We start from the raw sequence: 11553 nt of genomic DNA, 5'->3' as shown, positions 1-11553 counted from the left end.
TGAGTGAAAACCTGAAAACCATCACCTGATGGCTTAGTCACTTTCGGTCCGCACTTATTTAATACTTGGACCATCGGTCTATGTGAAAAAGAAACCGCATCGCGACTGTTTCCGGTTTGTGTGACGGCGAGTACAGGATATGCGATTCGCACGCAGCACGTGCACGGGGGGCCTGCTGTAGTCCGTTGCCCGCACAAAAATGGAACAAGCTACGATTTTTCCTCCATGAGCGGAAAATTGCCGTCGCTGTCCGCTCGTGGGAGCGGACATGCGAATGTTCCATTGGTCTGAATTGGTGTGTAATGCCACGGAACGTCCACGCAGGAGAAGATCGCAGATTCAAACCTGGTTGTGTGCAGGCGGCCTTGATGGGGGACCCATTCAAAGATTTTCTTTGGGCTCCAGATGCTTCCAGTTACGCCCCAGCTTGGTTCTGGTACCGTACCTGTGCAGTAAGCATACTTCCAATTACTGAATAATTAGCTCTTTGCTCCTCTCTGTGTTATTTTTTTGTTGGCAAATCATGCAGTAAATCTGAAAGCTCCATCACTGCCTTGTGTGATAATTACAGGGCAGCAGAAATAGTACATGGCGGAAAATAACTGCAATGACTCAGTGTATCAGTATTTTCTTTGTGCATTACGCTAATAAGAAGGCATCAGCAGAATGCAGGCTACACCCCGACCCACACATATTACTATCACAGTCCCAGGATCAGCACCGGCACTGGGCAGACGCCTCCTCGACAGAACATCGCCTTTGCGGCTGAACTAGTTTGGTCCTCGTCAGACGCCGTACAGTTTGCTGTACACAGCGGATCAGCAGTGCTATAGTGACCTGCTTGTATACACTGCTGCTCAGGTGTGTATGTGACGCGGCCAGCGGGCTCCCCGACGCCGGGACAACGCTTCTACCGGTAAGTAATGGTTATCCTTGTGTTTATTGCATCGCTGTGTACAAAACTAGTGCGGAGAAGACCGCGGCCCGCAGCAGCCAATCAAATGGCTGCTTCTAAACTAGTGCGGAGAAGACCCCGGCCCGCGGCAACCAATCATATGGTCGCTTCAAACGAATGCGGAGAAGACCCCGGCTGGAGGCAACCAATCAAATGGCTGCTTTAATTTTCACCGGACAAAAGCTGCGCGCTGACCGGTTGCTATTGGTAACCATCCTAGGTGCCCCTGCTGGGTTCCGGGCATCCTCCCACCCTGATGCCCCTGCTGGGTGCCGGGCATCCTCCCACCCTGATGCCCCTGCTGGGTGCCGGGCATCCTCCCACCCTGATGCCCCTGCTGGGTGCCGGGCATCCTCCCACCCTGATGCCCCTGCTGGGTGCCGGCCCCCACCCCGCAGTCACTGATAACTAATATGGAGGATGGGCTGTCTGTATGCCCATGAGACCCTCTACATATTAACGCCTGATAAGGGCTCACTGCCATCTTTTCCTGTGTAATTTCGCACATCTCATAGGCTTCTATGGCAGTTTCCCTGCGCAAAATGTAGTAAATTAGGGCAGGGCCTATTTTCTTGCGCACACACAAAACGCGCCCATGAGAATGAACCTATTGAAATCAATGGGCTCTATTCTTTGTTTATTGTGCGCATGTGGGGGTGGAGGGGGTGCTCTATGTTATGTTATATGTTGTTATTATCTGTTTAGTAAAAGTAGTTGTACAACGATTGGCACGTAAATCATCCTGGCAGCCATTGGAGTCCCGCTGCGTTGCTGTGGCGCCCAGAGGCTTGAAGATGGCTTCTGGGTGTGCCATCTATGGTGGCCTATGAGGCTCAGCCTTTGGACCATATAATACACTGTAATACTGAAGTATTGCGATCACAATTGACCCTCAAGCCCCCTTGTGGGACAAAAATAAAAACTTTTTAAAACCCACCTTTCTACTCTCTTCTATGTTTAAAAAAACGAACCCCAAATTCAGTATTGCTGCATTCATGGCTCGTTCAGGCGAGCGCTGTTAGCATTGAGAAAATAGCGCAGCTGCAGCGCTGAAAAGACCGCGTGAACGGGTTACTTCACGCTACTTGAAGCAGCCGTTCACACGATCCGAGGCGCGGGCTGCGTGCTTTCAGGCTCCCATAGGAGTGCATGGAAAGCACGCAGCAGAGACAGGACAGGTCTTATCTATGAGCGCACCACGGAGCCAACATGTGAGTTTGCACCCGCACGTCCATCTTTGTTAGATGCGCTAATTCAGCACGTCTAACAAGCGCTCATGTGATCGCTTCTATGGGAACCCATTGGTCCTATAGAAGCGCTCTTTTCACGTGTCTCTAAAGCATCGCTTGTCTGAACGAGTAAAAAATATTTGTGCATTATGTAATTCGCTTGATGCACGTCGTAAAAAACAAAATTGGCGCGGCAAAAGTAGCTAATTTTGGATTTCTTTAAAAAAAACATAGAAAGAAATAATAAAGTCCTATATGAGTTATCAAATGATAGCATTTAAAAAGTACAACTAAAAATGCAACCTGTCCCGCAAAAAACAAGCCCTGATACATCGGGGGATGGGGGGCTCGAACTCATATATTTAAAAACAGCATAGAAGACCGAAACCTAAGATCGAGTCAGCGCTGGATAGAAAAGTGGGGTGGAAAGAGTCTAACAAGGGGCGCCCCTACTGTGACGAGCCCCAGGCGGCTGACTGCCGACCCCAGAGCGGTGGTGGCGGGTTGCCATCACTTCATTCACCTATATAAGACTCTGCTCCCATCTGCACTATTGATTTCCGTTGTTCTGCTCTGTCATAGCTAGCGCTGGATCCGGCACATCACCGACGCCATTGTGCCTAACAAACTGCACTGCCTATAATGGGGTCAGTGGAGTGGCCAGCATGCTGGACACAATAGTGCATCTTGGAATCTGCAATGCTGACAGGACCTCCGATGTAGACGCAGATATGTTCACCATACCGTAAGCTGAGCCGTCTCTAGGGACAAACCCTGCACACACAATGGGCTGGTTTGCTTCTGGTCACCAGGTGACTGTACACAGAAACCTACCACCTAGGAGCAGCCTGTACTCCGAAGAAAAGCGCTAGTAATCTCAGGGCTTGAAGGAGAAGCCAAAATACAGAGTAGCTCCACCTTGTTAATATGTTTATAATCCAGCTTGACAAATGTATGCATGTAGTTGTATGTTCAGTGTGTATATATACAGGGGGTGGGCAAAAATATGGAAACACTATAAAATACATTTGATATTTATTCATTAGCACTGAGCTGTCCTTGTGATTTTCTTGCTTGGCTGAGAGCTTTCCCACCAAATTTGTGTTTACTTCACCTCTTGCCCTGCTCTGGGTGGTTTGGAGAGCCAGCTGGTAACCGCAGCTGAGTGGCTAAAACACCTAAACCTTGTTGTGCAGCATCTGTGTCATACCACCTCCACTTAAAACCGGTCTCTATATGTCTTATTAAAATATAATTTATAATCCCATGTCATTTAAGGCATGCATTTCATACAGCGTTTCCATATTTTTGTCCACCCCCTCTATATACGACGGAATAGAAGAATGGAAAGCTAAATGTCGATGTGAAAATAGCCTTGAAGGGGTTGTTCAGGTCTGAACTATCGATGACCTATCCTCAGGGTAGGCCATCCATACTTGATAGGTTTGTTCCTCAGGCATCCCAGTGATGAGCTGGCCGGCTGCCAGCGTGTAGGAAGCCGGAAGCAGACGGCTCCATACTTGTTGGTAATACAGGCACCGCTGCCATTGAATTCAGTGTGGCCAGAGCTATCGGCTTCTGTCTCCGTACACACTGACAGTAGGCTGAATAGCAAGGGCCTCAAGTGGGCGACTCCACCAGTCAACTATTGATGACCTAAAGATAGATCTTCAATACTTCAGACCTGGGCGACAACTTTTAAGTTTACATGTAGTTCTGCAAAAAACTCTATTTTAAAGGGGTATTCTGGCAATATACAGTTATTTCCTATCCACAGCATGGCGGCAAAACAAGCTGATCATTGGGGGGGGGGGGGGGGGCTGAAAGCTGGGACCCTCTCCGATCACCAGAGCGGGCATCCCATGCCCCGTGAAAGACCAGCAATGAATGAATTGAAGCGCTGAGCTGATATTGAGCCAGCTGTCGTTGTAGGCAGCTCTGTCTGTAGTGTAGTGGCACGAGTTGGTACTGCAGGCACATCTCCCATTGAGTCGCATGGAGCTGTGCCTGCAATACCAATAATTGTCAGCCTGTCTTACTTTTTTATTCTGTGAAGTAAATCTTCATATATTCACTCGGCCCCTACTGATGATTTCTATGCTTTCTTATCTATAGACTTTCAGAAGATGACGCAGAGATCAAAATAGCAGTTCATTTTTGGCATTGGAGCCCAGCGTTGGACGCAGGGGAAGTGCCTTAATGTGTTCTGCTCCAGAGCAAGTACCATAACAGTGGAGGATTAACCCTGTATTGACGATAAAGGATGTCTTTCCAGAATGGACTTTTTCGTTACCCTTTTATGGCACCAACTCCCTGTAATCTGATTATTAAACCCTTTTAAATTACATATACTATAAACTATTGCTGCTCCTGGTATTCATGCATCAGCCCATCCAGAAAGGTCCTAATGCTTGGAAGTCAGAGCACTCAATTCTGGAAGAAATATCAGTAAGTGATTGTCGGGATAGAAGCCTCATCCAAGTAGATTCTGGTAAGTATGTCGGAGTTTATTACAATGTCCATTGCCGTTTATATTTACCCAGACCGTAACAAACTGTTGAGTAAGGGCCATTTCACACGAGCGGATCCGTTGTGGTAGACGCAAAACAGAAAGAAAACGCCCTGCTATAGAAACTGAAGACATTCAGTTTCAGTCCATTTTTTAAGGCTGCCTGTCCACGGGCGTTGCGGTGTCCAGCGGCGGAGATCCACCACAGGAGCCACCGCCTGGGAGCAGGAGCTGGCAGACAGATCTCCGCTGTCAACCTATCTGCAGATAGGCTGACTGCGGAGAATCGCGGCAAATCGCAGCATGCTGCAATTTGCCGGCTGCGAGCGGAGAATCGCAATGATTCTCCGCTCGTGGACAGGGCGGCTGCGCTCTCCATAGCAACACTATGAAGAGCTTTCACTGCGTTCCCCGTGGCTGGATTATCGCCGCAGGGAACGCAATTCAAACTCTGAAATGAGGGACAGCTTACTGCCAGGGCCCTGAGCGGCCTAAAGTTTCAGAAGCAGCAGTTTTGCATGTGAGCTGCCACTGCAGTGTGACCACCGGAGGTAGCGCAGCACTTGTGTATATGAGCTGCTGCAGTATGACCACTGGAGGTAGCGCAGCACTTGTGCATATGAGCTGCTGCTGCAGTATGACCACTGGAGGTAGTGCAGCACTTGTGCATATGAGCTGCTGCTGCAGTATGACCACCGGAGGTAGCGCAGCACTTGTGCATATGAGCTGCTGCTGCAGTATGACCACCGGGGGTAACGCAGCACTTGTGCATATGAGCTGCTGCTGCAGTATGACCACCGGAGGTAGCGCAGCACTTGTGCATATGACCTGCTGCAGTATGACCACCGGAGGTAGCGCAGCACTTGTGCATATGAGCTGCTGTTGCAGTATGACCACCGGGGGTAGCGCAGCACTTGTGCATTTGAGCTGCTGCTGCAGTATGACCACCGGAGGTAGCGCAGCACTTGTGCATATGAGCTGCTGCTGCAGTATGACCACCGGAGGTAGCGCAGCACTTGTGCATATGAGCTGCTGCTGCAGTATGACCACCGGGGGTAGCGCAGCACTTGTGCATATGAGCTGCTGCTGCAGTATGACCACCGGGGGTAGCGCAGCACTTGTGCATATGAGCTGCTGCTGCAGTATGACCACCGGGGGTAGCGCAGCACTTGTGCATATGAGCTGCTGCTGCAGTATGACCACCGGAGGTAGCGCAGCACTTGTGCATATGACCTGCTGCAGTATGACCACCGGAGGTAGCGCAGCACTTGTGCATATGAGCTGCTGTTGCAGTATGACCACCGGGGGTAGCGCAGCACTTGTGCATTTGAGCTGCTGCTGCAGTATGACCACCGGAGGTAGCGCAGCACTTGTGCATATGAGCTGCTGCTGCAGTATGACCACCGGGGGTAGCGCAGCACTTGTGCATATGAGCTGCTGCTGCAGTATGACCACCGGGGGTAGCGCAGCACTTGTGCATATGAGCTGCTGCTGCAGTATGACCACCGGGGATAGCGCAGCACTTGTGCATATGAGCTGCTGCAGTATGACCACCGGAGGTAGCGCAGCGCTTGTGCATATGAGCTGCTGGTGCAGTGTGACCACCGGGGGTAGCGCAGCACTTGTGCATATGAGCTGCTGCTGCAGTGTGACCACCGGGGGTAGCGCAGCACTTGTGCATATGAGCTGCTGCTGCAGTGTGACCACCGGGGGTAGCGCAGCACTTGAACTCGACTATCTCCAGCAGTCTCATATTAGCGTGGCGCACGTGCACAACTGCTGCTGCTCCAACGATGGGACGCTCCAGGGCCCTGTGCTCGGGATTAGGGATAACTTGTCATCATGACACAACTTCTCTAAGTATACCACAAAAAAAGGGGAAGGGACAGAGTAGTAGCCTATGCTATGTCATCCGCCACAGTCCAGTAAAAAAATAGTATCCAGCATTTTTTTTTTTTTTTAAAAACATGGCAGCCGCTGGACGCCACAGGCATCTCCTAAACATATACTTCATGAGCTTTCCATGATGTAGCTGTTACACATATGCCATAATAGCTGATGGGTAATAGATATCGGTCACCCATAGGCTATTATGGCATTCTTCTACTGAACGTCATGAATAACCCATGAAGTATGTGTGTTAATCAGATGCAAAATGGGATTGTTCTCACTAAGAGAAACCAAGTAATCTTGTAGATAAAATACCAAGATTACTCGGTTTCTCTTCCTGAGAACAATCCCATTTTGCTCTACTGGTTAACACCGTACCAAACTTTAATCTGGTGCAAACATTAAATGGAGGCCAAATGCCATAGCCAGACACGGCACGGCTCTAGGTGTTGGATCTGACTGCCTGGATCCAAGAGGAGCCTGCAGGATTGTGAGTGGGTGAGAAGAAACAACTCTGTCCCAAGAGTAAAGCAGACGGTTCTTCTATGGGACATAAACCGTGAAACCGAATTAGTGAAGTTTGAAAGAGTATTTAAGCAATAATCATTGTTTATTGCCAACCTACAGGATGTGCGAGGTTTCCTCTGCTCTTGTCTTTTTCCCCATGTAGTCCCAATAGTAACCCGCATTACAAAGGTGCTGCTCTTGCGTAAACATTGCATAGTATATAATGGTGGTGGTGTTTGTTTTTTTTTTGGTTGTTTTTAATGCTCCCATATAATTAATTTGGAAAAAATCATACGAAAATAAGACCTAGTAATATAGAGTACGAATAATCACTGTAAGGTCGGTTTCACACGGACAATAAAATCGTGTTTAACCCCTTGAGTGGCACGCCCGGAAATTTTCCGGGACGAGCTCCACTGCCCATAGCTATACAGCCCGGAAGATTTCCGGGCTATGTATCACTATGGGAGCTGCAGAGCACACTGCAACAAGCTGTGACAGTGTGCTCTGCCTGCACAGTCCCACAGAGAACAAAGCAAGGGCTTTGAAAAACCAGCAGAAGATATTGCCGATATGCCGGCAATCTCCTGCTTTGTTTACAGGTTGCCATAGAGACCATCGGCTTGTCAGAAGCAAGCCGATGGTCTCTGTGGCAGGGAGAGCTTGGTGCTTGGCTGTCAGAGGACAGCTAGGTACTAGCTCTTACAGCAGAGATCAGAGAAAACCTCAGATCTCTGCTGTGTTAACCCTTTACATGCTGCAGTCTATGTGACTGCAGCATGTAAAGGGCTGTCACCATCGGACCCCCGGAATGTGATCAGGGGTCCTGATGGGTCCCTGTGGAAGTCCCCTAAAGGGACAAAAAAAATAAAAAAATAAAAAATTAAAAAAATTATAAAAACACTTGTCTCCCTTTACTTTGTAAAAAATCAAAAATACAATCACACATGTGGTATCCATGCGTCGTAATGACCCAGAGAAGGAAGTTAATGCATTATTTAACCCCTTAATGACATGGCCCCTTTTTTTTCTTTTTTCCCCATTTCTTTTTTTCCTTCCCCCTGTTTAAAAAATCACAACTTGTCCCGCAAAAAACAAGCCCTCATATGGCCATGTCAATGGAAAAATGAAAAAGTTATGGCTCTTGAGACGCAACTGCAAAATTAGTTGAAATTCAATGATTAGACCATTTTAAAAAACCTGCCCTGGTGGGCACGACAGGGTGGTAGGAAACCCGCCACTCAAGGGGTTAATGCAGAATTATGAAACCTATGCTTTTCAATGGTCTCCTTCACATTTGCGATTCTTTTCACTCATGCGATGTTGCATGAAAAAACAACAGCGGCATGTCCTATCTTTCTGCATCTTGTATTTTTTTGCTCCTTATCAACTATGTTTCCCTACGGAACCTCCTTTTTTATCGCAACTTAAAACACGAACTTGCATTTTTTTTTAACATTAGAAAATCCTATCGTCTATTGCAAGAAAATTTGCAAGTGGCAGTAATGTTTTTGCAAGAAAAAAAACATAGTTGGCCCTCAGACAAAATGGCAATTTTGCCACGATTTTCTGGTGGCAATATTGTGATCGCCGGTGTGAAGGAGCCCTAAATAAAAAAGTTGGTGTGAATTAAGCCATTCAAATGATTGGGTTCCCTTTCATGTGAGTTTGGTCTCGGAGCGAACAGATCTCATACTGGGGGGAAAAAAAAAAGTTGCCCGTGTGAATACATCCTTATTTCACGCAAATCATTCCGCTTCTTACTGACCAAAACTGAATTTACCTGAGTGAATACTGCATAAGGCCAGACTCGCACGGGCGGATTTGAATTGTAGATCCCCATCCATGGTAATACGCGGGCATTAAAAGGCATAAACTGTTGCGGGTTCGCTCAGACATGCCTGTAGGAATTGCAGATTTTGCGCGGACAGCCTCCACTGAAGTTAATGGATGCAAGTGTTCTGTTGCCCATATGCATTTAACATTGCATACGAGCGGCAAAAACACTCAGTACTTCATAGGAAATTAGATGGTGAAGCCAGAATGCTCGCTGGAGAGGAGTGAGAAATCTTTCTTCTGCGCGGGCGGTACGCTTGCATCCGTGATCTGCAATGACTTTTCACGAATGATCACAGGTCTTCCGCTGTGAAAATCTGCATGCAGAATCTTACCCGTTAGTGTGAGCCCGGCCTACGTAATACATTTACCAACCACTGGTTACTAGTTGTTGAGATGGTGTAGATCGGACACCAATCTGTCGATTTTCTCAGTATAGAAGATGGTATTGTGGGGAATCAAACCCTTTTGTCATCTTGTTTTAGATGGTCTCTTATTGTCTTGGGAACCGGCCTGCAGATTGAAAGGCGATGTGAAATTTTCCCTGTAGTGATGCTGAAAGGAGAAGGTACAACAAAAATCAATGGATGTCCATCATGTCCTTTGAGTTCGGTAAGAGCTCTCGTTTATTTGCTACATGTCTTAATAGATCTGGGAAGTACTTGTCTATAGCCGACATAATATCTAAACCGATTGTCCGGGACCTAACTGTTCTGAACTATCCTGAGGATGGCGTATCAATGGTTGATTGGGGGCACCGCTGATACTGGGCCTGCAGGTAGAGCTGGAAGCATACAGCTCTGTGCATAGTGCAGGCGCCTGGTTTGGTAGTGCAGGCACAGTACATTGAATTCAATGGGAACAGCCCCCACAATACCAACATGGGTCACTACAGAGCCAGAAGCAATGACCGTGTGCCTGGTGAACATCTGGTTGGTGGGGATTCAAAGTGGTAGATCCACGCCAATCAACTGTTGATGACCTATTCTAAGTATAGGTCATCAATACTCAAGTCCCGGAAAACCCTTTTAACAAGTGTGTTCTTGGTATTTTCTAAGTGTATATCATTGACAAATGAAGCTTTACTTATTTACGCTGAAGAAATAAGTATGTAAAATAATGGCACTTTCACTTCTACTTAGATGACCGTCTGCAGGAAGCCATCCGGTAAGACTGTGCCTGACCAGGAGGGGGAGAGCACTGTAACGGAGCCCCCTCAACACTCTCGGAAGAATGGCTGGAGTTGGCCACCGCACCCATTACAGTTTGTGGCCTGGCTCACTTATCTTCTGTTCACCATCATAGGATTTGGAATTCTGGTCCCGCTCCTGCCTCGGCATTGGTTAGCTGCTGGTTATGTCGTATCCTTTTAATATGAATGACTAAGATTGTCTTATGCTAAAGCTATAAGGTTACACAAATATTTATATAGAGGGAAGATGCAAGCGAACACATTCCTGATGTTATGGCGAGATGAGATGTCTTCTATAATGGCATTCAGGGCCGCCCCGATACGCCTGTTATCGTTCCCCTGCACAGGCCGTTGTACCATGTATGTTTCGGTATTCAGGTTAGCAGATTATAGGTTGCTATAAATGGCAGTTTATAACCTGTTGACAGATCAGTAGCGAAACAGTGATTTCTACTTCTCCCCTGCTCTCCCTATTATTATCACCAGCCTGAAGGGAGTGTCCTCCTTTATAGCATTATGTAATAGTTGTCAGTTCGGCAGAGCGCACAATGCACTCAATGTACAGAAAATAAAACCGTTAAATAGAACTGCAGGCCTCACAGCATTACAAAAATATTTTCACGAGTCCGAAGTCATGCTGGTGAATCACTGGAGGTTTTTACACTTGAGTTTTTTTAAAGACAATATGTGATGAAACAATGTATTTATTAGAGTTTACAGTCTAGTAAAGCCAGAAAAATAATTCCTGCAAACCCGGACTAGCGACTAGTCACCCTCTTTTATGAGGCTACACATTGTGACATAATGACTGTATTAAAGGGTATCCATTCTCTTGATATGTGTTAGTAAATACTTGGATTCCCAATTAAATAAAAATGCCGGAGCTCCTTTACTGCGTTCTGCCATTCCGTTGTTACTTCCCCCTTATATGCAAATAAGGGAGATGGAACCATAACTCTTCAGCGCCACCAATTGGATGGCAGCATTCCTGCAAATCAATGTCAGACCCTTCCTTTATACAGGCCCTTATGACAATAATTGGTAATAGTATATAATCCGGGTTGATTTTCAATCAGTGTGTAGTAGGATCCTGGCTTGGCTAGTGAGAGGCCTATAGATGTGGGTTGGGAATTGTATTGTCACTTCTAAAGGAGAGCACCTAGAAGGTGAGTGAGGAGACTTACAAGGCCATGCAAGCTCCTCTAAAAAAATTTTTTATGCGAATGAGGAAGATAGAACAATACCTCTGCAGCGCCACCTATTGGAAGGCAGCATTTATGCAAAACAATGTCAGACCCTTTTATACAAGGCTTTATAACAATGAACGCTGACTTGTATTAGTATGCCCTATTTCTCATCCATGAAACAGATAGTATGAAAACAGCGACAGTCACATCCATTGCTTTGGATTAGGTCACCTTATTCTCCCTGAGCT

General features: G+C 46.9%; 1 protein-coding gene across 1 annotated transcript in view; it reads left to right on the top strand.

Moving 5' to 3' along the window:
* The first annotated feature begins 700 nt into the window (after positions 1 to 700).
* Positions 701 to 11553, top strand: part of ZDHHC1 (zinc finger DHHC-type containing 1) — a 29426-nt gene continuing 18573 nt past the window's right edge. The window contains exons 1-4 of the mRNA XM_066584051.1: positions 701 to 916; positions 4300 to 4675; positions 9412 to 9538; positions 10069 to 10287. Of these exons, the coding sequence (XP_066440148.1) occupies positions 9479 to 9538; positions 10069 to 10287 (279 nt within the window). The 5' untranslated portion in view covers positions 701 to 916; positions 4300 to 4675; positions 9412 to 9478. The remainder of the gene's footprint in view (positions 917 to 4299; positions 4676 to 9411; positions 9539 to 10068; positions 10288 to 11553) is intronic.

This window comes from Eleutherodactylus coqui, chromosome 11 (assembly GCF_035609145.1).
Source record: "Eleutherodactylus coqui strain aEleCoq1 chromosome 11, aEleCoq1.hap1, whole genome shotgun sequence".
NCBI classification, from domain to species: domain Eukaryota; kingdom Metazoa; phylum Chordata; class Amphibia; order Anura; family Eleutherodactylidae; genus Eleutherodactylus; species Eleutherodactylus coqui.
Note: the sequence above shows the minus strand (reverse complement) of the source record. Positions and strands in the feature narration are given on the sequence as shown.